The 26,505-nt window shown below is 35.0% G+C and overlaps 1 protein-coding gene and 1 non-coding gene across 2 annotated transcripts in view; one reads left to right on the top strand and one right to left on the bottom strand.

The window, feature by feature from the left end:
* The window catches only part of DNAH12 (dynein axonemal heavy chain 12), a 162,454-nt gene that overhangs the window by 108,178 nt on the left and 27,771 nt on the right, over positions 1–26,505 (top strand). The window contains exons 49-59 of the mRNA XM_069473730.1: positions 125–256; positions 1,740–1,829; positions 3,063–3,203; positions 5,160–5,401; positions 6,383–6,530; positions 6,838–6,983; positions 15,890–16,104; positions 16,848–17,040; positions 18,520–18,712; positions 22,919–23,091; positions 24,238–24,378. Coding sequence (XP_069329831.1) covers positions 125–256; positions 1,740–1,829; positions 3,063–3,203; positions 5,160–5,401; positions 6,383–6,530; positions 6,838–6,983; positions 15,890–16,104; positions 16,848–17,040; positions 18,520–18,712; positions 22,919–23,091; positions 24,238–24,378 — 1,814 coding nt within the window. The remainder of the gene's footprint in view (positions 1–124; positions 257–1,739; positions 1,830–3,062; positions 3,204–5,159; positions 5,402–6,382; positions 6,531–6,837; positions 6,984–15,889; positions 16,105–16,847; positions 17,041–18,519; positions 18,713–22,918; positions 23,092–24,237; positions 24,379–26,505) is intronic.
* LOC138388851 (U6 spliceosomal RNA) lies at positions 12,128–12,236 on the bottom strand. Its single transcript, XR_011234329.1, has one exon. It is a non-coding gene; the product is annotated as a U6 spliceosomal RNA (small nuclear RNA).

The raw sequence follows: 26,505 nt of genomic DNA, 5'->3' as shown, positions 1-26,505 counted from the left end.
GCTAAATTCTCTTTTGCTAATTCTTTCATAACCATGCAAAGTAAAAAAAAAAAAATTACAATTTCAAATAAAAAGCAGTGCTTTTATGACGATGTCCTGTTTCTTTGTTTTTGTTTTTGTTTAGCCGGCCGACATTACAATTGTGAAATCAATGAAGAATCCTCCATCTGGCGTTAAACTAGTTATGGCTGCTATTTGTGTCATGAAAGATATAAAACCAGAAAAAATTTCAGATCCTTCAGGGACTGGAGGCAAGGTAATAACTGGACACAGATTTAAATCATATTCATGAATGTACAGAACTTTTTCAGCAACTATCATCCCAGTAAATATCAACAGTACCCAACCGAAGGAAGAAAAACTGTTTTCCAGATTGAATGGATTCAGAATAAACTATGGAAAACACTGTCTTTATGTATTTTAGGGTAAAGCTAAGGCAGTATAGGGTCAGAAAAATGTGGTTCCAGTTGCTTCTATCTCCTTTTCTGTCTGTGCAGGAATTTCTATCGTCTTACGGTTGGAATGAACAAACACTGATGTACCTGCACTTTTCCAGCTAACATTCTTGAGAATGTGATACATAACACATAGGTGTTATTTCTGAGCATCCAAAAAATTCTGAGAGTTAAGCAGTATAGTGATGTTGTTTTTAATGAAAGCGTGTGCCCTGGAGCCAAAATGTTTGTATTCAGAAATCCTGACCCTGTTAGCAGCGTGACCTTGGACAAGGTGCTTAACCTTTGTGAGATTCTGAAAAAGAAAAAAAAAAAAAAAAAGTAATCATAATGCTTACCTGACAAAGTTAATGTGAGGATTAGATTAGTTAATACTTATGTACAAAGCCTCACAAATAGCTCACAATAAATGTTAGCTGTCATTATAATTATTATTTAAGGATATATCTGTTAAAAAAGGAAGGCATAGTATCTATCCTAAACTAAATTTACAAACTTATTTTCGTCTCAGGTTTTTACAATACCTAGGTTTGAATTCCTGAATTGTCTAGCTGGTCTCAGCATTAAAGAAAAAATAAAAATAAGTAAAAAAAAGAATTCCTGAACTGAAGAATTGGGTTGGGGTTTTTTGGTCCTTCTGTCCTTCACTGAGATAATAATAAATAAGTAGGCTCTTACTTTATCAAGTTATTCTCATTTACACACACACACACACACACACACACGCTGTCAAATTTCTGGAAGTAATAAAAGAATGTTCAGGTAGTTTTCCAACATCTTTTACCAGCATAAGTAGTATATGCTTTACCCTGTAACTGGTAAAACAGTGTGCAATCTTTGACTTTCTGCTTTCTCTTCTATTTCACTTGGAGAACCTGGGTGGGTAGGGAGGTTGGCTTTAAGAAAAATGTTTGCTACTTTTCTTATTCAAAAGAGTCAAATAATAAGAAAAATAAAAATTGAAGTAATAATTTATTTTCTTATATGAAACTATTTTGATGTTTATGCAAGCTGCTTAAGTTTTCAAAAGAAATAATCACATCATTTTCCTTTCAATGTTTAATTTTTATTATAATAAATCCAAACTATAAGTTCATGTCCATATTTAAAATATTTTGTATATTTAACATGTTCTTAGGGAGAGGAATCTTAATTTCCAAGGAGATGTAAGTTGATATTTTGAAAGTATATGAACATTTTCTCTGGGTAATATGTCTTAAAATGTTTTTACGTCAAGCATCTTTAATTGTACATTTAATAAGTTTTCATAAATTTTATTTATAGATCTTAGATTACTGGGGACCTAGCAAAAAACTTCTGGGAGATATGAATTTCTTAAGAGATTTGAAAGAGTATGACAAGGACAACATTCCAGTGAGTTGCATTGGATTTCTCTCTATAAATGTGACTTTGTCAAGATGTATAAGACCTTGTAACATTATGCAGTATTTTATAAAACATAAGTTGATAGTCCATTTTTAGGATTAATATAATTAATAAGAGGATATTACATTTATTATTGGCTATATTTTGAATTCTCATGGTACATAAAACCACTCCTCTTTCAGATAATTAGAAAGTTATTTAAGTTACAGTGGCTCATGCCTATATTCCTAGAACTTTGGCAGGCCAAGGCAGGAGGATCACTTGAGCCCAGGAATTTGAGACCAGCCTGAGCAACATAGCAAAAACCTGTCTCTACAAAATATTTTTTAAAATTTTGCCAGACATGGTGGCATGTACCTGTAGTCCCAGCTACTCAGGAGGCTGAGGCAGGAGGATCACTTAAGCTCAGGAGTCGGAGGTTGCAGTGAGCTGTGATCACGCCGCTGCACTCCAACCTAGGCAAGAAAGTGAGACCTTGTCTCAAAAAAAAAAGAAAAAAAAGAGAAAGTTATTTATTAAATTACTGTTCTAGTGGATTATTGACTTGAAAGAGTTCTCTAAATGTCTTCTTGTAATAAATAGTTTATTGTACTAAGAAATCTGATGCACAAATTTATGTAAGGTTAAAAAAAGTATTGTACATTCTTTTCCATCCAAATTCTTATTTATTAATTAATGTTTATGGATCTTAAAGTCAGCTAACTTAAAACAAAGAAAAAAGAGACAAATTATTTAAAATCTCAAAATATTAAAAAAGACAAATAAATGTTTAATTGTTCTTTTCCCTTGTTTCCATTTGTCCTCTCAATCTACAAGTCTTAATATTTTTGGAAGAAACATCTTGCCTCAGGCCGGGTATGGTGGCTCACACCTATAATCTAGCACTTTGGGAGGCCAAGGCCAGAGGATTGCTTGAGGCCAGGAATTCAAGACTAGCCTGGGCAACATAGCGAGACCCCATCTCTACCAAAAAATTTTAAAAACAAACAAACAAAATCTTCCCTCGATATCTGTAACAAATTTGCATATTTTGTTCACAAATATGACTTGGGTTTCTGCTACAATTATATTTGTTTTAAAACCATCTCAAAATACTGATTTTGGTTTTTAAAGACAACATAACTGTTTTATACAATTGTTTTTATTATATATGGTTATTTTTTCATCTTATGATTATGTGATCTGTGTTGAAATTTTAAAATCTAAATCTTTGTTGTATAGGTGAATGTCATGCAGAAGATTCGTGGTGAATACTTAACGAACCCTGAATTTGACCCCCCTAAGGTTGCTAAAGCTTCTTCTGCAGCTGAGGGTCTGTGTAAGTGGATCATGGCTATGGAGGTGTATGACAGAGTTGCAAAGGTATTTTGAAGATTAGCACAATATTTTCTACTAAAATATTCTCAGAAATTAAAATTTATGCACATGTTTACTAGTTAAGAAGTTTCTCAAAGTGACCCCAGGGAGAAGCTGTGCTACTGCAGCATGTCATCAGCTACTGATTGCACACCTAGCAGATGAAGTGAATATGTGAGTGTGACATAAGCTGGTGGGTGGGGCTGGTGTGGGTGGTAGTGCTGCAGGAGCAGGGATGATCAGTGGAATTGGCCAGACTGACTTATAGCTGTAGGGACCTGGGGCAAAGAATTAGAATTTGATGAGGGGAGAAGAGAAGAGAAGCAAAGAAAAATCCACAACATCAAGGGCAAAGTGGCAGATTCAAAGGATCAGAAGTGAGATGATCCAGTTAAGAGGCAGAGCATGGACAGATCCCCTAAAAGAACGGCCTGCATTCATTGGGAACCTTTTATGGAATACCCGCCAAGTTCCTGAGAGAGCAGAGAATGGTTAAGAGCATTTTGTAAATTTGGCTAGCAAAGCACTGGGGTAATACAGGCCTTAACTCTCTGTAGCTTATAGAATTCTACTCAGGGAAGCAGGAAATAAAAATAAAAAGGCAGAGGAAAATATGTGGTGGCATGTGTTTAAGACAACCTCAGAGGATAGAATGAATGATCAGGCTGTGACAATTGGCACGATCTTCCTAAACGAGATGCAATGTGCGCCTGTAGAAAGGTAGGGACTCCGTTAGTTTCAGGGGAGTAGACCTGTATAAACCTGTTAAAGAAATAAAATTAATTTTATCTTGGATGTCCTTCCATGGAACCTCTTGTCCCATCACACAGTAGTCTCGTGGCAGCTCTGTTGGCTCTCAGCTCAGCTATTTTCCACATGTCTCACAGGGCATGTGGAATCTTCTGGATTGTTTCTACAAAGCAGAGAAGCCAAGACACTCACTCAGGCTCTTTCCTGCCTTCCCTCTCTGTACTGCCACACTGCCATTTCTATTGTGATGCAGCTGCCCCATGTTGACATAGGAGGAGGGTGAAGTGGAGATATCCACTAATGTCTCCTCTGAACTCAAAAGTAGAAAAGGGAGCTTCCCACTTACTATCTACTTATTTAACACATCTTCCTTCGGGATTTCAGCCCAGATGAGAGAAAGCAGGACATCTGGTGTCTGATACCTTGCTCTCTCTGTCTTCCCTCTGTGCTTTCAGCTGCATTCATGGCAATTTACCAGAAGGGTTAGGTCTAGCCTCTTTCCAACTGGCACAAACTCTCTTTGGTCACTTTCTAAATTCTTTGTACCAAGGGCTAGTACATTCAGTGATCAAGGTGGCCAAACCTCATTCTTGATATGCTAATGAGTATAACAAAGAAGAACTTTAGAAAATTTCTTTTCTCTCGATAAAGTGTGACTTTTCAAGATTTGTTGAAGAAAATTCAATTTTGTTAGTGAAACTGAACATCAAGGATTTCTTTCTTTATATTTCTGCCATCACAGTCTTAATCCTAGGAAGGCAGATGTCTGCTTCCATCTGACTGGGAAGATCACCGACTTGGAAAGAAAAAAAAAAAAACTGTCAAAACCAAAAACACATTCATGTATTTAAACATATTATTTCTCTCTGTTTTTTGACAACAGTTGGTGGCTCCTTATTACTATTTTGAGACATCTTGTTATATATTGTGACATTTCTGCTGTATATTGTGACATTTGGTTAGTCCAGAATAATTTATCCATTTTATTGATAACAGTTTGCTAGTCCAGATGATTTATATATTTTATAAAATATATAGGTGTGTTTTACTATATTTGTGTGTAAAAATATGGTATAAGATTTAAGGCAAAATGTTCACTTTGTATAATTTATTATTATAATGCATTTCTAATCCGTGATATCTAAAAAGCAATTATATAGACGTCAGTTTTATATAGTACACATCACATCTGCTCATATTATTCCCAAACAGGTAGTGGCGCCTAAGAAAGCTCGATTAACAGAAGCTCAGAAGTCCTTAGCTGAGACGATGGAGGTTTTGAATGAGAAGAGAGCAGAATTGGCAGAAGTAGAACATCATTTGGAAAATTTACAAAAGATATTTCTTGAGAAAACGGAGGAAAAGGCTGCTTTAGAAGACCAGGTGAAACTCTGTGCTAAGAAACTTGAAAGAGCCTCACAACTAATTGGAGGACTGGGTGGAGAAAAATCAAGGTCAGATTTCTACTCATTTTAACAAAATTTAAGAATGTTAAGTTTGAATATGTGGCTGGTTGAGAATGTAGAACATTCTACAAAGCACCTGGTCAGGCCTGTCTAAATAGAAATATCAATGTTGAGGATGGTGTTTGCAACTTGCTTTCAAATGGTTAAAAACAGGGGGGGCGGTGCGCAAATAAGGCAAATGATAGCAATTTTTGAATAAGTGATGAGTATGCAATTGTTTGTTATACAATTCTTTCCAATTTTATGTATGTTCAAACTTTTTTGCAATAAAATGTTTGGGGGAAGTAGTGGATGTATGGCTCACTTGGTTAAATTTTATTTCAAAGAAGATATACCTGGATTGATCTAACAAAAACAGTAAGTTTTATTTTAATCTGTTTACTTGAACTGGACAGCTAGCTATTTCATTTATTGATTGTATTTGTTGAGTGAATAGCATGGTCAGAAGATACTTTGTAGTGCAGATTAAATAGTTATGGAATATATCTTTTTATTGTAAGGATTTTATTGAATTGAAAAGATACCTACCTTAGCAATAGTATGTCAGCTTCTGTACAACTTAAATGTAATTTTTGGTACTTAATTGCAAATGTCCCTGTGTTTTACAGTCTAACAGTAAACACTGATGTAAATAGCAGGGCCACTAGACCAAGTCATTCTGGAGAAAATTTTTAGGCAAAATGCTGATGTTTTGTTTGTATGTTTCTGGTTATTCTGAAAAGCTGAGTCCTGCAAAAAATGCCTAGTATTTTAATAATGAAAAGAAGATTGTCATTTGTATAACATGGAAGTGTATGACAGCATGTTAGAGGTAGAAGGGCTCCAAGCTTCTCATTTTACAGATAAGCAAGTGCCCAAAATTTTATAGCTTTTTGCTACAGAATTGGACTAGAAGCCCCTTGTCCTTTCAATTACTGTCTTCCATCATTCTCTAATGTGAATCTGTTTTGCCTTTGCTTTATCATATAGATGGGCTCAAGCTGCAGGTGATCTTCAGATAACATATGAAAATTTAACTGGTGATGTCTTGGTAGCAGCAGGAGTAATAGCCTACCTTGGCGCTTTCACTTCCGGCTTTCGACAAACGTGTATACAAGATTGGAGCATGTTGTGCAAGGTAGTGGTTTTACATTTTGTAAGTTTTGTTTTAGAACATTTGAAGTATATTTGGGGTATGTTGGGGGAAAGGATGATAATAAGGACAGAGAAAAGAAAAACTAACTAAAAATATGGAATCTTTCTTTTTTTTTTGCTTCTAGTTTGATCAGTAAAATCCTTCCACAGTCCAAATTTTAATTCAGTTTTTTTCTGTTCCCTTGAGTTATTAAATAGTATCTAATAACAATTAGATCAATATTTTAATTAAAATTTTTTTCCATTAGCAAAATGAAACAAAACATCAGATTTTTGTTTATTTCTTACAGGAGAAAAAAATTCCATGTTCAGAAGAGTTCTTGTTGAGTAGGACCTTGGGTGATCCAGTAAAAATTAGAGCTTGGAATATTGCTGGATTACCAACAGATACATTCTCCATAGATAACGGAGTAATTGTTAATAACTCTAGGCGTTGGTAAGAAACAAAAAGTATTTATTTTTTCCATTGTTTTATTTGAAAGTCTTCAAATATATAGAAAAGTTGAAAGAATTTTACAATAAGCACCAATATAGCTACCACCTCCTAGATTCTGCAATTAAAATTTTATTCTTTCTGCTTTATCACATGTCTGTCCATCCCTCTATCAATCCATCAAACCATTTGTTGTGCATTTTTTTTGTAAATTGCAGACATGGAAATACTTCCCTCCAAATACTTCAGCATCCATATCACTAACTAAAGTTTAATATTTTTTTTGTTTTTACTTTTGAGGTAAAATTTACAAACAATGAAATACATGAAACTTAAATATACCATTCAATGAGTTCTAACAAAAGTATATACCTGCACAACCCAAACCTCTCTCAAGATACAGAACATGATTGCAGCCCAGGAAATTCCCTCATGTCCCTTTTCAGTAAATCTCCACTCTTACCCCACCCCTGGAATTCATTATTCTGATTATTTCCCACCATAGGTTAGTTTTGCATAGGTTATTTTTGCATGAGTTAGTTCTATAATTTCATAGAAATAGAATCATACTGCATGTAGTCTTTTGTGTAAGGCTTCTTCCATTCAGCATAATTTTTTTGAAATTCATCCATATTCTTGCATACATTTGGTACTATGTTGCTATTTTTTCTTGCTAAGTAATATTTCGTTGCATGAATATATCACTGTTTATGCATTCTATTGATGGACAACTGGGCTATTTCTAGGTATTTATTTTAACTAGGTATTTCTACCCATTTTCAAGATGCTATTGCTTGATAATTTATACAGTTTAATGGATAGCGTTTTCAATTGCTATCATTGATAATCTGATAACTATAAAAACTTTTCAAATGGACTTTATTGTTACCTTTTTATCTATACTACTTTGAAAAACTTGGAAAATTAATCTGAGAAATAGTTTTCTACAGTGGTTTTTGTTATCTAATTTTAAAAGTCTTTTCATGGAACCATATCTCAGATGGATATGTCAAGCTCGTATATTCATCAGGTACTATTATAAGTGCCCTATATCCTCATAACATCCTCTTAGATATTATTATCCTATTTTACAGACGAAGAAATTGAGGCCTAGAATGATTTAGCAATTTCAAATTTAGTAAGATAACTGAGCTAATAAATGGTGGAATCAGAATTTGAAGCCAAGCAATCTTAACTTGCAACTCTTTGCTCTTAAGTACTATGCTAGAATGAAATGTGGGAAAAAATATTATGCTCACAGCCTTTAAAACCATAATGGGAATTTCTTTCTTCTTTTGAAATGTGAGATAAATTAAAGATATAAGGACATCTAACATCCTGAAAATTTGAGTTATTGCTTGTTTTATATTCTTTGGAAACCTTGCTGGAAACCTCAAAACATCTAAGTCTCCTTTATATTGATGTATTGTTTTAATAAAATAAGGATATATATAATCATGTTTTGATTGGTTTTCCATTCAAAATTTTACTTGAGAGTTAACATCCTTAGGTTGAAACATCTAAGCAATGAGCAAAATTTAATATAATCTGGAAAAAAGTATATTTTAGCTACTCAAAAGATGTATTCTATGGTAGAGTAAGGACTATTCTATTTAACCGAATAGTGGACCCCCGAGTTTTTGTTAATTCTGTTTTAGGACCCATTTCCATGTGTTTGGTGACCATTCAGATTTTTTAAATTGCAGTTTAGAAAACGCTGTTGGGATATCTGTAAGCTTTAACTGATATTCAGGGAAGCCAGAGGTTTCAGGGTAGTATATAATTTGAAGAAAACAATCTGCCATTTCTGGCAGAAAGCTGACTGTTTTAATAAAGTGACATTCCAATGAAGTTACCCTTTCTACCTATTATTTTTGGACTAGCTGGTCAGCAGGTCATGGACTGGGTAAGTTTTGGAGTATGCGCCTTCATCCTTATAGCCCAAACTCCACTTCTTGCCAGTTGGGCCCAGTACGATCATCTGTGGCTATCCTTGACACCAATAGGCTTGGTGCTGGGCACTTTGGAAGGCCGAGGCGGGAGGATCGCTTGAGCCCAGGACTTTGAGACCAGCCTGGGCAACATAGTGAGACTCTGTCTCTACAAAAAATTTAAAACATTGTCCGGGCAAGGTGGCTCACGCCTGCAGTCCCAGCTACTCAGGAGGCTGAGGCAAGAGGATCCCTTGAGCCTAGGATTGAGGTTACAGTGAGCAATGATCTGGCCACTGCACTCCAACCTGGGTGACAGAGTGAGACCTTGTCTCTAAAATCAATTTTTAAATAAAAAATAAAAGAAAAAATTGGCTACAGAGGCTTAGTCTCCTCTCTGTGCCTCCTGACAGCAAAACCTAGCAATATAACTAATGCTCGTGCTTTCAGTTACTCACTTTAAACTATCTTAAGGGTATCTCAGAGAAAAGATGGGCCAACAGCCCTCTCTGGAAAGTAAAAATGAGAAACCATTGGCAATTGAGGCAATTCTCTCTCTCTCTCCCCCCCCCCACCACCCCACCCCCACCACAGGCGGTAGAATTTATGTTCTGTGTCATTCTCTGTGCAGCTGCTTCATGAATCTGTCTCTGAAGATATTTATGCTGGCTCTGTTCCTCTGTGCACATGCCCACTCACTAAGGAAGCCTCAGTTCCTGGGTTCAAAAACCACATCAGTTGAATGATAGATTAACCTGAACCATCGAGTCCAAACTCTAATTTCTGTAAAGAAAATCTGCTTGGTCTAGCTGGGGACAAATATCTATCTTAGGTCTAGTGACCTATAGCTGGGGTATAGGTGGCGTATAAGCCATTACAGTAACAAACATGGGTATTGGAGGCCAGGAGTGTAGTTCTCAGAAAAAGAACTGTGAGCTGAGAAAGTGGTATACTTTTTTCACAGAGTTAGGACTCTTGCTTTCTTTCATTTGCATTATTGGACACCATGAAATGTAAGACTCTAGTTATATTTATTTTTTTATAATGATAACCATTTACCCCAGCACTGTATATTGAGTTATTCATCATTTCCTCACTGATTTGTAATGCTACCTTTGTCCTTTTAGTGTTTTTTGTTTTGTTTTGGGTTTTTTTTTTTTTTTTTTTGTGAGGACTTGTGAATTGGCCTGAAAAGACTATTTTTCTTCTTACTTTTAATCAGAGTATTTAAATCTTTTAGACTTAATGGAATTATTTAAATTTAAATCTACTATCTTGCTAGTCTTTTCTATTTGTCTCATCTGTTCTTTGTTCCTTTTATTTTTTTTTTTCTACTTGGATTTGGATTAATTGAACTTTTTAGGATTCCATTTTATCTTCACTATTGGCTTATTGGTTATACACTCCCTGTTTTTAGTGTTTGCTGTAGTGTTTACAATATCCATCTTTAGTTTAGACGGAATCCCTTCAAAAAATTGTATACTACTATTCATATAGTATAAGAATCTTTCAACAGTATAATTCTAATATTTCCTATCTATTGTGCTGTTGTATATTTCACTTTTTCATATACCATAAAATCCCATAATACATTGTTATAAATTTTGCTATAGACAGTAATTTATCTTTTAGAGTGATTAAATATAAGAAAAAAAGTCTTTTATGTTTACCTTCACTTATTCCCATTTTTGGACCTCTTCATTTCTTTGTGTTTCTGTCTAGTTTTACATTTCTTCTGCCTGAAGAATGTCATTTAATGCTTCCTGTGTACAGGTCTGCTGGCAATGAATTCACTCAGCTTTTTTCTTTTCTTAGTCTAAAAAATTTTTTTTAAAAATTGATATATAATTAATTGTATCAACTGATTTAGTTTTGTACGTATTTTGGGGATAAATGTGGTATTTTGATACATGTATGCAACGTTTAATGATCAAATGAGGGTAATTGGGATATTAATCACCTCAATCATTTATCTTTTCTTTGTGTTGGGAACATTCCAATTCTTCTCTTCTAGCTATTTTGAACTATACAATAAATTACTGTTAACTATAGTCACCCTACTGTACTATTGAACACTGGATCTTATTTCTTCTATCTAACTGTATTTCTGTACCCATTAACCAGCCTTGAAAAAAATCTTTATTTCATCTTCAGTTTGAAAGATATTTTTTGCTGGGTTTGAGATTCTGGGTTGATAGTTGTTTTTGTTTACGTTTTATTTTCCTTTTAAGATGTCACTCCATTTCTTCTGGCTTGCACAGTCTGATGAGAAATCTACTCTGAGCTTATTTTAGTTCCTCTTATATAATGTATCTTTTTTTTCTTCTGGCAACCTTCAGATTTTTTTCTATCTTTAGTTTTTAGCAGTTTGATGTGTCCAGGTGTTTTATGCATGTATGTGCGTGCGTGTGTGTGTGTGTGTGTGTGTGTGCTTTCATCTTGATATTTATACTGATTGAGGTTCTCTAAACTGAGATCTACCTCATTTTCTCCATCTTCTCTGAGATTTCAGTGACACGCTAATAAGTCTGTTTGATACTGTCCTGTAGCTATTTGATGCCTGGTCTGCTTTTTCTTTTTCTTTCTTTTTTCTTTTTCTTTTTTTTTTTTTTTTTTTTAGTTTTTTTATGCTTGTCACTTTTTTTTTTTTTTTGTTGAGACAGAGTCTCACTTTGTTGCCCAGGCTAGAGTGAGTGCCGTGGCATCAGCTTAGCTCACAGCAACCTTAGACTCCTCGGCTTAAGCGATCCTACTGCCTCAGCCTCCCGAGTAGCTGGACTACAGGCATGCACCACTATGCCCGGCTAATTTTTTCTATATATAGATTTTTAGTTGTCCATATAATGTCTTTCTATTTTTAGTAGAGACGGGGTCTCGCTCTTGCTCAGGCTGGTCTCGAACTCCTGACCTTGAGCGATCCACCCGCCTCGGCCTCCCAGAGTGCTAGGATTACAGGCGTGAGCCACCGCGCCCAGCCGATGCTTGTCACTTTTATTGATACATATTTTAAATGATTATGGGGGTACATATGATATTTTGTTACATGCATAGAATGTGCCTTGATCAAGTCAGGGTATTAGGGGTATCCATCACCTTGAGTATTTATCATTTATGTGTGTTGAGAACTTTTCAGGTCCTCCCTTCTAGCTACTTTGAAATGTATAATCTGTTGTTGTTAACTATAGTCACCCTACTCTACTGTTGAAATTAGAACTTAAAAATATGGAATGCTTCATGGATTCATGTGTCATCCTTGTACAGGGGCCATAGCCATGCTATTCTTCTCTCAATCATTCCAATTTTAGTATATGTGCTGCCAAAGCAATATCTGCTGTTACCACTTTTTTCTTTTTGTCAGTCTAATTTTGCTTAACCTATCTTAATAACTATATTAACTGATTCTCTCCTCAATTGTGTTGAATCTACCCACAGCTTACGAAAGGAATTCTTTAGATTTGACATATTTTTTCTTTCTAGTATTTCCATTTAACTCTTTCTTATAGTTTCCATCTTTCTGCTGAAGACCGTCTCTTTAGGCATGTTGTCCACCTTTTCTACTAACTCTTTTTAGCATTTTTTTTTTTTTTTTTTTTGAGACAGAGTCTCATTCTGTTGCCCAGGCTAGAGTGAGTGCCGTGGCGTTAGCCTAGCTCACAGCAACCTCAAACTCCTGAGCTCAAGCGATCCTCCTGTCTCAGCCTCCCGAGTAGCTGGGACTACAGGCATGCGCCACCATGCCCGGCTAATTTTTTCTATATATATTTTTAGCTGTCCATATAATTTCTTTCTATTTTTAGTAGAGATGGGGTCTCGCTCTTGCTCAGGCTGGTCTCGAACTCCTGAGCTCAAACGATCCGCCCACCTCGGCCTCCCAGAGTGCTAGGATTACAGGCGTGAGCCACCGCGCCCGGCCTCTTTTTAGCATTTTCATTATAGTTATTATTTTAAATTCTTGTCTATTTCCAACAGTTGTGTCATCTCTGAGTCTGTTTCTGTTGGTTTCATTGTCACTTGGGAATGTTTTGGTGTTTTTTCTTGCTTATTAGTGTATCTTAAATATTTGACTGAATGCTGGATATCATGGGTCTAACAATAGATGTGAACTAAATGGCATTTATTCTTGGAAATGGGCATGCTTCTTTTTCTGTCATATCACTGGGTTTTGTTGTTGCTATGCTAAAGTTTAGGGGACCAGAGGTTTCAAATTTATCTAGCTATGGGTCCTAGCTTAGAATGGCGGCTTGGGTTCTGGAATGTTTTTCTCAGTGTAGAGTTTTACCTTCAGCTTTCAACCATTCCTGAATACTTATGTCATAGAGAAAGTCTTTCTTTACATTTTTCCTCTTCCTCTGCATGTAGATTGCCCCTCTTTCCTATTCCAGCAAATTCTGCCTTCTAGCTATAGTTGGTCTTGAGCAAGAGTTTCCTAGTCCTCTCCTAGGAGAGATCTCTACTTGGTAACGGTTGATAAAGTTATAATGTTTTGGCCCAGACATTTTCCTGCCTCTCCCCTAGGGGTTGAGTTCTTCTTTTGCTCTTCCCTCAGCTGCAATGTGTGTTTTGCTTTTACTTCTTCCAGGATTCCTAGGAGTATTACTTGCCAAATATATTGTAATATTCTAGCTTGGAGTTTCCTCAGTCACATGGATAGTATAAATTTATACCCTAAACCTATATGAGACATAGACCATAGCCACAGTTTCTCGGGGGACACTTTTTCTCAGCCAGAGATTCAAAACATTTCCTCAGAAATCAAAACATTTCCTTCTTGTCTCCTTATGCATAGGGTTGGAACTTTTCTATCCATGATTTAACTAAGCTTTTGTAGGTTTCACCTTAATGCAGGGATGTCAGTTTCAGCCTCCTGCTGCATATGGACCCAGTGAGCCCTTAGGTTATCAGATTGACACTCTCCCCAAGTCTAGCTGTCAGTTCAGCCCACACACTTACTGTTCTGGATTTCAGTTTTGTCTCTTTCTGGCACCTATAATTTTCTACATTTATGTGTTATGTGTGTCTATATGTATCTTTTAAATGCATGCCTCAATTCACTATGTAATTAAAATAATGTCCTATTTTACCCATCAGTAGTAGGTAGAAGAAGGACTTTTAGGTTATATAGCCTGTCATGCTGTTGGGACCATAGTTTATAATTGTTCAATCATTGTGCTTGCTCTTCGTGATTTCTGGAAATTTGTCTGTTTATAATATTGTGGAATGTTTGAGAGCAGTTCAGACTCTGGTGTCCAGATATTTGGGTTCAAATTTTTCTCTATCACTTTCTGTATTGAGATTTTGGTAACTTACTGAACCTTTTAGCCTCAGTAGCACCATCTGTAAATGGAGATAACTCCTACCTCATAGAAATGTTGTGAGAAAGCACTTAGCACGTGGTAAGTGCTCAGTAAAGCTTAATTTTTATAATTATCTTCCAATACCTCATTTTAGTGTTAAAATTCTAGTGTTATCTTAAGTTCTGATTTTGCTAATGTTTTAACCATGATGAAAGTACTCACTGTGCTCCATTTTTTAGCATTTAATACATCACTCTGGCTACTTAATAGCAAAGCTTATTTTCTCCCAAATTACCACCTCTGTCAGAAATATAGATGGATACTTCTGCTTTATTCAGACTGCCCAAAGATCTCAAATGTAGACTAGTATCATTTTTATACCTAAAGTAAGGTATATTTAGAATAAAATACCATGGCATGGCCTCATCTCTATAATGAACACAATAACCCAATTTCACATAAGATTATATTAAGTAGGAATTAGATTTCTTTTAGAGTAGACAAGAAGCTCTAATTATTGGATTGCCAAGAACATTGATTACCATTAGAATGTTAATTTATAGACATTGTTACTTTTTGCAAAGGAATGAACAAATACTATATTTTTCCAATAATAAAGATATGTAAGGAAGGAAAAAATGCCCTTTTAAAGAGGGGCTTGGAAGGTACTAAAAACATCTAGTCTGATTACTAGGCAATTTTTAAGCAGTTGTATGCAAAGATAACTTTCTCGTTTGCAGAACACCGTTTCTCTGTTTGCTGTGGTAGGAAAAGTAGATTTTATCTTGTGATTGGACCTTTTTGTTGTTCAGGTAGGATTTCAGCACAATTTGAGCTGAGAAAGAAAACAACCAGTCAGCTAGTTTTGTCTTTTGGAAAAGAAATAAAATAAAAGAACAGAGTTATCTGGGAGTAGATTAAAGAGTTTATTCATAGGCAAAGGGAAAGGAGATTTTAGCCCTAGAAGCAGTTGTAATAGAAAAAGGATGTCTGAGAAAGCTGAAGGCACGTGGGACAAAAACTCTCCTTTCTTTGCTGTACTTTTTAAAGAAAATTTAATGGACTATACTGAATACAAAAGAAACCTAGAACAATCAGCATCATCCCTGAGGGAAGGGGAAAGCACATCATATTTTAAATATCTGAACAATGAATCATATATTCTTGTACACAAAGTCTTTACTGTACTAACTTAGAAAAAAACTGCTAAATAGATCTCAAATATATACTCTACTTGGACACTTAGTTTGTGGTTCTATTCATAACTTGAGAAAATCCTTGATAGGATAGTGGTTCTCTTGTTTTAAATTTGTATCAAATACTTTATAGTATTATTTTTCATATTATGTTAGCAAATGTCATGTATTAAAGTTACCATGAAGACAGTGTGTTATATTGGAAAGAGCAGAGCGCTCACAGGTTCACAGGGTCTTACTTTGCCTAACGCTGAACTAGTTATGGAACCTTGGAACCTTGGGTACAGTACTCCCTGAGACTGAATTTCTTTATTTGAAAAATAAATGAGAATGAAACTTCTCACAGGATTTTTTGAATATTAATCTTGATAATGTATGTAAAATACTTTGTACAAATTGATGGTGATGTTTATTATTTAAATTACATAACTTTAAAGAAATCTCAACATTTATGTATTCCTCTCAGAATTTTTCTCATTATATTTTAGGCCTTTAATGATTGACCCCCAAGGTCAAGCCAATAAGTGGATCAAAAACTCTGAGAAAGAAAATCAGCTTAGTGTTATTAAGCTATCAGATTCAGACTATATGAGAACATTGGAAAACTGTATTCAGTTTGGAACTCCACTTCTGTTAGAAAATGTTGGTGAAGAACTGGATCCATCTTTGGAGCCTTTGCTACTTAAACAAACTTTTAAACAAGGTATAAGGCAATTAATATTAGTTGGTAGAACTGAAAGATGATTGGATTATCCTTGAATCATGAGAGAAAACCTCTATGTAAATTTAATAATAATGTATATAACTCAGAATTTCTGGGTAGTGGTTATGAGTGAAAGGAAATTTGGAACAAGCTATCAGGAATGAACTTTGGTCGAGTGTTCTAAAATAAATACAATACCTTGTTCTCTCTTCATTGTCTTAACACTGTACTGTTATCTAGACTGTTATTCTTAGAGAACATAAAGAAGTTGAAGCCAGCCCAAAATTCCTTTATCTTGTGACCACTGACCACACAAAGTCCTTTATTATGAATAGTGATGGTGAATGTGGGCCAGAGTTGAGTTTAGGTGAACACTGTCCACCTTAGATCTTTCTGCTTATAGCAATTTTGTCTCTGCCCAGCACTGGTACTGTTAAGAGCTTTAGTCATATACAAATATTAATATTTTGGAACTATGATTGAAAATTGATTGAGGAAGAAAGCTCAAAAGAAATCTTGATTTACCAAGCTTCATGATATCCAGAGAAAATGTCCTATATTATCCCAGAATGAGGCCTGCTATATAATTGCTTATTTGCTGCTTTGTCTGTGATTTTGACATACCTGTTTTCTACTTCAAATTGCTTTAGGACCCTTGTAACCTAGGCAAGGCCTTAGAAGTACATAGGGAGAGGGGCTAGGTAACTGACTCACTTACTATGCATTTGTTTTCTGAACTATAGGTGGCATTGATTGTATCAGACTTGGTGAAGTCATTATTGAGTATTCCATAGATTTCAAATTTTATATTACCACAAAACTGAGAAATCCACACTATATGCCAGAGCTGGCCACAAAGGTGTCTTTGCTCAATTTCATGATAACTCCAGAAGGACTTGAAGATCAATTACTAGGTATTGTTGTTGCAAAGGAGAGGTATGTATTTTCTTAGATGCTTCCAGATGGTTTAGAGAGGAATATTTGTAGGCCATTAATACTTTTGTTTTGTGATTATTTTGAGACTTCATCAAATTTTATATTATAAGTTAAATAATCATATAATACTTTAAAACAGCCATTCTGTAACAAGTAAGTTATAAACCAACCATGTCATGTTGGGCTTTTAGTATGAGTAGTAGGATTCAGGTTACATGCCATGACTATCTGATTGTTTGAGCCAGAAATTTCACCCCTAGGAATATGTGCTATCGACATAATCAGAAATGCATTCATTCTTATGTATATAGGATGTTAATTAAATAACAAATGCTTAGTATAAGAAAGAAAAAGCAGCATATAAAACTATATACAGTATAGATAATATTTTGTAAAAAATTAATGGATGGATATATACCTTATATATATAAAAAGATTTTGGGCCAGGCATGGTGGCTCATGCCTATAGTCCTAGAAACTTGGGAAGCTGAGGCTAGGGGATCGCTTGAGCCCAGGAAGTTGAGGCTGCAGTGAGCTAGGATGAAGTCACTGCATTCCAACCTGAGTGACACAGCAAGACCCTCCATCTTAAAAAAAAAAAAAAAAAAAAAGATTGGGAAGGAATACACCAGAATGTTAACAGTGATTATCCCTGTGGTGATAAGATTATAGGTAATTTTTGTTGTTTTCTTCATACTTTATGTATTTTTCCATTACTAGTATATATTATTTTTTAAATGAGAAAAAATATTATGAGACCCAGAAGGGCTATTAGTAAAGAATTTCTTCAAGAAGGAAATCTTGTATTCCACTTGAAGCTTAATGTAACATTATCAAGTGGTCTATTAAATGAAATCAAATTGAAAGTAAAAATAAATAACTATGAGACAGTTTTGTTACTTCCAATGTTTAAAATCCTACTTGTATAGTATCCAAGACAGAATCATGTCATAACATATTCTTTTACATGGTGGATTGTGTTATTTTGCAGTTTCATCTCATCTTTGTTTATTAAGATGTGTCTATTTTGCCTTTCACTTAAAGTTGTATGACCAGTCATCCTTTCTATGTTTGCTATTATGTTAATAGAAGATATAATGAAAATGAGACTTACTGATGACAAAACCAAGAAACAGATAAGAAGTTTCAGACTCTGAGTCTCTTCTGCAGTTCTTATTCTCACATAACCTGCTACACCATATAGATCAATCTAACATATTCTTAGACTTACTGTGGCACGTGTTATTGCCACATTTTACATATGTACAATTTATGCTCTTTTTTCGCTTGAATTTCTCAAATTGTTATTTGTATGGAAGTATTTTTCCCTTAAAATTAAGATGAAGAGTTTAGTCACCATAGTTTGTATTACGTGTCTACAGAGTTATTCAAATGTCTATGAAATTGTGATACATAATATTTAGATATAAATTTACATGAAAGACTACAAATTTAGACTAAATATTTCTATCTTTTTAGGCCAGAATTAGAAGAGGAACGAAATGCTCTTATTCTTCAGTCTGCAGCTAATAAGAAACAGCTAAAAGAAATAGAGACAAAAATTTTAGAAACATTATCATCTTCAGAAGGGAATATTTTAGAAGATGAAAGTGCAATTAAAGTCTTAGACTCTGCCAAAATGATGTCCAATGAGATAACAAAGAAACAGCAGGTGAAAAAAGAATCTTAGAAATCTTTTGGTTCTTAAGTTTCTAATTTGCCTCCAGTCCCTGAGGAAAGTGCTATAATAGGCTTACTAGACAAGAAAAAGAATTGATAAAATACCAAAACATAGAAACTAATTTTAAACTTGTAAGAGAATATCTTACTGTTAAATTATTCAAAACCTGTTCTGATCTATATGGTATCTATACACAGAAGAAATAAATTTAGAATAAAAGTTTAAAATATATATTTATAATTATTGGATAGGTAAGACAGACTAGTTGGGCTCATTCAAGTTTTAGTTGACTCTTCTCCTAAAAATTGAATTTAAGAACTTGTCTTAACCTCTGTTCCAGTTGGAGTTTGAGGTGTGTGGAGATAGTTTCTGGTTGATTGGACAATAAGAGGTTCTAGGAATGAATAGAGATGTTGTTCTGACATTACCTTGTCATTTGTTTGTCAAGGAGAGAGGTATGAATGAGTGTTTAGGGTGGGGGAAGGGAGACAAGTAGTTTACAGGCAATAACGCATTTATTGCAAATTCATCTAACATGACCAAATGATATTTTATGTTACTTATCTTTTTATAGAATCATACTGTGTTATAGGTGGAAGAGACAGCTATCGGTTATCTTTTGCACTTCATTGTTGAGAAAACTAGGTCCCAGAAAGGTTAGCTGAAGCCCAAGTTGACACAATTCAATGGTGTTGCAGAATGACTTCTGTAGGCTAACTGTACTAATCTTCAGATTTTTCGGTCCTCCTTAGCCCACCCAGTGAATTAAGTACTCCTTCACTTTGGGATAAGTAAAACATAAAAGGAAACCTAAACAGAGATTGCAGTAATCTCTCAGTATCTCTCCACCACCACCACCCTTCTCCCCAGTTTATCAGTTGTGTAAATTAGATTTAGTTTTGCATGAATGTGATGGTAATGACTCTTTCTTGTCAGGAGTACTTTTGTTTTTGTTTTTTCATCTCAGGAGCGCCAAAGGAGTAGAGTCTTAGAGTAATATTCTATGGCAACCTCCCATCTGGGACCATAGCTAAGATATTCTGTAGTGTCTCCCTTCCCAATTCCTGTCCATCAGAGAAAAACAAGTTTCTCATTGTCCCCTCAGCATACTGGTTTTCAAAGGAGAGAGAATAAGGAGCATTTATTGACTTATTTCCTATGTTTTTTTTAAGAGACAATGTCTCGCTCTGTCACCCAGGCTAGAGTGCAGTGGTGCGATCATAGCTTATTGCAACTTCAAATTCCCAGGATCAAGTGATCTTCCTGGTTCAGCCTCCTGAGTGGCTGAGACTACGGGGGTCACCCCGCAGCCACCACACCCAGCCTTGGCTTATTTCCTATTAAGACTCAAGGAGACGGCCGGGCGCGGTGGCTCACGCCTGTAATTCTAGCATTCTGGGAGGCCGAGGCGGGAGGATCACTTGAGGTCAGGAGTTCGAAACCAGCCTGAGCAAGAGCGAGACCCCGTCTCTACTAAAAATAGAAAGAAATTATATGGACAACTAAAAATATATAGAGAAAAAATTAGCCGGGCGTGGTGGCGCATGCCTGTAGTCCCAGCTACTTGGAAGGCTGAGGCATAGGGATTGCTTAAGCCCAGGAGTTTGAGGTTGCTGTGAGCTAGGCTGATGCCACGGCACTCTAGCCTGGGCAACAAAGTGAGACTCTGTTTCAAAAAAAAAAAAAAGACTCAAGGAGTGGCTGGACACGTGGCTCATGCCTGGAATCCTAGCACTCTGAGAGGCCCAGGAGGGAGGATCACTTGAGGTCAGGAGTTTGAGACCAGCCTGAACAAGAGCGAGATCCCATCTCTACAAAAGTAGAATAAATTAGCTGGCTCTGGTGGTGCACACCTGCAGTCCTAGCTACTAGGGAGGCTGAGGCAGGAGGATCGCTTGAGCCCAGGAGTTTGAGGTTGCAGTGAGCTATGATCATGACGTAGTACTGTACCCGGGGCAACAGGGCAAGAATCTGTCTCAAAAAAAAAAAAAAAAAGACTCAAGGAGAAAGGGAGATATATAAGTGTTTATTGGTTCAAGGACTTTATCTTACAATGAGAGAGAGAAATTTAATAAATCATATCTTTCTGACTGGGTCCCATCAATCATTACAATCCCATCAATCATTACAAACATAGTTTTAAATTTATTATACATTTTGATCCAAAATATACTCTGTATCTGGCCCTGACTTCTATTCTTCTACCTTTCCTCCACCCACCTAATGTAGGAAAAACCATCTTAAGAGGAAGGCTCCCCCACATAATCTAAAGCCTGTTTTTCCCTTTTATCCCAACCCACAAGATTAAACAAACACAAATAAAATTGTAAGCATTTGTTCTTTAGATTTCAAAGATTATCCCTACCCCCAACTCCATTGGTTTCCTGACTGAAGTTTAGTCTTTTTGATTCTTAGAAAATATAATATTTATAAATATCATAGACCACAGAATTTTTACTAACAATGAATTATGCTCTTTTAACATCTTAACAAATACTCTCAGTGTTTATTTCTTGGAAAATGTCTTGTTCTTTGATTTTAGGCCATTCGTTGTAAATAATTTTAAAATGTATTTATATTTATTTCTCAAGTCTAGCGTTTCATACGAAGGATCCAAGTTTGGCAAACATTGTTTATAAATATACTGTAGATCAAGCCATGGAACATGATTAAATTGTTATTTACTCTTTAAAAATAATAATATTTGCTGTTTGTTTTTGCTTACTCTTGCTATTGGTGGCAAAATGGCCTTTGAGATGAAAAATCAAGGCTTAAATAACAGAAAGTTTAAATGGGAATACTAAAATTATGCTTTTTTATGTAAAATATCATTAGTTCCCATTGTTGATAACTGTTTTACTTATTTATAGTTGAGACAGGTTGAAAATTTACTTTTCATTCATTTATGGTTATACAATATAATTTTGAGGAAAATTTGTTGGCAAGGAACAGAAATCCACTCAAATTAGTTAAAAATACAAAGACACAAGGGAATATTTTATTTTCCCAATTACAGGATGTACATCCAAGCTTCAAGGATTAATGGAAAACATTAAATTTCTGTGCTTTCTGTCTTTCCTCCTATTTCTGGGGCTCTGTGGTCCTTCTGTGCTTCTCTCTATTTCATCTGAGGACCAATTTCTTCTGTAAAACTTTTGTATTTGTTCCTTCATACACTCATCTAGCATGTAGAAACCAAAATGTAGAAAAGGTCCCACTCTCTTTTAGCACTAATGCCCAATACCACCTGACTTCAGTTTCTGAGGCCCTTAAAGCTTTAATTCTCCAGGGAAAATTTTGATTAGCTTATCTTGGATCATCCCTGCCTCCTGATTGAATCAGCTACAAATAGGATTCAATATAAATATGACTACGTAGGCATACTCATTCATCAGAGTCTGTAGATAGCATTACCAAAGGAGGGAGAGTGACTTGGAACAGTGCTTGAAATATTTTGCCTATAGAATGTCAACCTATCAGATTGAGTTGTCAGTTGAAGAGCTATTATATTGGAGAAAATTTTTCTTTTTGGGTTGAATATCTACAGTCCTATCAAGTTAGAAAAGTTAAACATCTGAGAAACTAGTTGGGGGAAAAAAGTATTCTTATATGTAAAATCATCAGCCAACAAATAATTTTGAGTACCTACTTTGCTGGACTTTGGGCTGGCTTCTGGCACATGTGTTAACACCTTAAGCATATATACGTGCACACTTGCTCTCCCGCTCTCTCTTCCTCTCCCTTCCCTCTCTCTTACCTATTAAAGTAAAATGGGTTGAATGACTACAGTAGACACATGTCAGAGGCAAAGAATAAGCCAAAATTAACAGCTCTGGTATTTCTCAAATAAGAAAGAGATGGTCAGTGGTTAAACCTTTCATCTGTAAAGCTTAAGGGTTTATTTTTTTTTCTTTTTTCCTCTCTTGTTCCCTGTATCTCTCCTTCCCTTTCCTTGATCCCTGATTCTTTCCCTTTCCCCCTTTCCCTCCCTCCCTCCCTCCCCTCCTTCCTTCCTTCCTTCCTACCTTCCTTCCTTTTTAGTATGATAAAGCCCTCTCTTGTAAACTGCTTAAATTAGGTTTATATAATTTTGTCATTGAGTTAGAGGGTATTTTTTAATTTAAACGTAATTATATGAAAAGTACATAGTTAAAATACACTCCTTGTCTTGTAATCTTGCCTTTTCTCTTCACCTAGATTGCGGAAAAAACAGAAATCAAAATAGCAGAGTCTCGAGAAGGCTATAGGCCCATCGCTAAACATTCGTCGGTATTATTCTTTAGCATTGCAGATCTGGCTAACATTGATCCCATGTACCAGTACTCTCTCACTTGGTTTGTGAACCTTTATATCAACTCTATTCATGACAGGTAAACACTCTCTACCTTCATTCGTCTTCCCTAGGTTGGATTTTCACAATCCCTTCCTTTTAAAAAATATAACCTTTTTTCTTATTATTTATATAATATGTATTCATTATGGAATATTAAAATATGTAAAAGTGAAAAGAAATAAGGAAGGGAAGAAAGAAAAGAATTAAAGCCTTCTCTCTATTTTAAGTTGTTTCACTCCTACTCAAGATTTAGGCTTAGAAGGATTAGCTTCAGTTCTTTTTATTCCTCTATTTTAAATATTCAGTAAGGCACAGGACTATTTTGCTGGCAACTCTAGTTTATCTTTCTACAGGCTTCAAGTCCCTAAAAGGTTTCAGTCCCACATTTGTAATAGTTTGCTAGATATTTTCACTTTAATCAATTAATGAATAGACATAGATTTTGGAGTCAGTCTAGAGTTGGGGATTATGTCTCAGTTCTGCCACATACTAGCTACATGACTACAGGCAAGTCACTTCACCTTTTGGTAATTGCCTCAGTTTTCCTTATCTATAAAATAGGGATAATAATAGTACCTACCTTTTAGGGTTATTATGAGAATTAAATAAGATAATATTTGTAAAGTGCTTATAACAATGTCTGGTACTTAGTTAACTGCTGTACTTGTTAAGTAAAATAAAAATAAGATTTGAGCCTATCATGTGTACTATAAGAAATTTCTTTTTATGTAGGTTCTTGGTACAACACTCTCTCTTAAGTAATTGCAATCCCTAAACTTTCCCAGTTGGGATTTGGAATTTGAATTTACACAACCCACATGATGGAGGAAATTCAAACTGAAGAATTGACATAAATGTCAATAAACAGGTTTTGGCAAGGATATGGAGTAATTGGAACCTTCATACAACCGTTGGTGGGATTTTAAAATAGTGTAGCCACTTTGAAAGTTCCTCAAAATATTAAACATAGGTTTGCCATATGATCCAGCAATTCCACTCTGGGTGTATACCCAAGAGAATTGAATGCATCTGTTCTCAGAAAAATTTGAAGTTTTTTATTTGTTTTTGGACATAAAATACTGTATTCAAAATTTACTTGGGTTAGGTTTTCTGTTAAGTCATGTTACTTATTTTTCTTAGTTTTGTTTGACGATATATTTTTCTTTTTTTTTTAACCTTTTAGTAACAAATCCAAAATTTTGGAAAAGCGCCTACGATATCTAAATGACCACTTCACATACAATTTATATTGTAACATATGCCGATCACTATTTGAGAAGGACAAGCTGTTATTTTCCTTTTTATTGTGCGCCAACCTTCTTCTGTAAGTTACTTGCCTTTTCTTAATTTACTTATTTTAAAAACCTACTTGGAAAATCTAACCTGTAAATATGGCTTCTCGGAGAAGGCTTTGCTTAATTTACGATTTTACTTGTGTATTTCACCAATAACAATGGCTTCCACAATAGTATTAGTGTATTGATGTTTATTTGATTTTTAAAATTTATATAACACTCCCCGTTCTAGTTTATTTGCTATTGTTGCCATCTATTTTAATATTCTCTATAGTTTAAACTCTATATTTATTATTTATAAAATAAATCTTCATTTAAATTTACCCACCTATTTACCTTTTCTTGCTGCTATTCATTCCTTTCTTCAAGTTTCCATGTAAAATCTGTTTTGTTCTGCCTGAAAAATGCTTTTTAGTCTTTCATTTAGTACTAACATGTATCTACTGGTCATGAATTCTCTTATTTCTCATGCGTGAAAATATCTTTATTTTGCATTCATTCTTCAAGTGTATTTTTGCTAGGTATAGAAGCTGCTTTTGGCCGGCCGTGGTGGCTCATGCCTGTAATCCTAGCACTCTGGGAGGCTGAGATGGGAGGATCGCTTGAGGCCAGGAGTTTGAGGTTGCAGTGAGCTATGATGATGCCACTGCACTCTAGCCTGGGGGACAGAGTGAGACCAATTGTCTCAAAAAAAGAATTTGCTTTAGGCACTTTGGAACTATTCATTGTTCTCTAGCTTCCGTTGTTTTGAGTTCTTCTTACGAAAATAAGGTGTCTTTTATCTTAGGTTGTTTTTAAAGTTTTATCTTTTTTCCTTAGTTTTTAGAGGTGTTAGTATTATATGCTTAGATGCACTTTAATACTCTTTTTAATTGACGTATAACATACATACAGAAAAATAATCAAAGCCTACGTGTCAATTTGATGAAAGATTATAATGAATAAGCCCATATAATTATTAACTAACCAAGAAATAGAAAGTACCAGTATCCCCAGAGCCCCCTTTGTACTCTTTCTCAATCTCTGCTAGTCTCTGCTTCCTCCCCAGAGGTAACCATCATACTAACTTCTAATAGTGTATTTTTCTTTTGATTTATCCTGCTTGGGATTCATAGGCATTCTTGAATCTGTGACTTAATATCAACTGTTCTGGAAAATAGTTATAATTTTTTCAAATGTTCCTTCTGCTTCATTCTCCTTCTCTTTTCTAGTTACACATATTTTAGACTTTCTCATGTATTCCCTATGTCTCTCATCCTCTCTTCTATAATTTCTGTCCCTTTGACTCTCAAAGCTTTATTCTTCTAGTTCAATAATTCTCTCTCAGGTGTATCTAATCTGCTACTAAATCCATCCATTTAATTTTAAAATTAAATATTGTAAAAATATGGAAATACATGTATATTTTTCTTATTTTCCTTCCTTCCACAAAGATAATACACTGTAGATGCTCTTTTGCATTTTTTCTATTAATAATATACAGTGGAAGTCACTTGATAGAGTTCTCCTTTATTCTTTTTGTTCAGCTTTGTTGAGGTATAATTTACATACCATGTAATCCACTCATTGTAAGAATACAGTTAGGTGACTTTTAGTACATTTATCCAGTTGAGCAACCATCACCAAAATCCAATTTTAGAACATTTCCATTACCTCAAAAAGTTACCTTGTACCCATTTAGCCAGTTTCTGCTCCCACTCCCAGTCCCAGGTGACCACCAATCTGCTTTCTGTCTCATAGTTTGTCTATTCTAGAAATTTTACGAATGAGACTTATTTGTATAGCCAAGAATATGGTCTATCTTTGTAAGTTTTCTGTGTGCTCTTGAAAGAATGTATATTTTGGTGTTTTGAGGTGTAATGTGCTATAAATGTCAAGTAGGTCATGCTGGTCTATAAGTCTCCTATATCCTTATTGATTTTCTACTTTTTCAATCAATTATTGAAGTGTTCAAATCTCTAATTATAGGGATTTCTCTTTGCAGTTCTATCAATTTTGGTTTGTGTTATGGTGCTCTGTTATTATTAATAGATGTATAAATCTTTAGGATTATTATGTCCTCTTGATAAATTGACTAGACCCTTTTTGTACCTAGTAATATCTTTTGCTCTGAAACCTCCTTTTTCTAATATTATTTTAGCCCCTCCAGCTTTCTT

The sequence above is a fragment of the Eulemur rufifrons genome, chromosome 7 (assembly GCF_041146395.1).
Source record: "Eulemur rufifrons isolate Redbay chromosome 7, OSU_ERuf_1, whole genome shotgun sequence".
Taxonomy (NCBI): Eukaryota; Metazoa; Chordata; class Mammalia; order Primates; family Lemuridae; genus Eulemur; species Eulemur rufifrons.
This window is presented reverse-complemented; position numbering and strand designations above follow the sequence as displayed.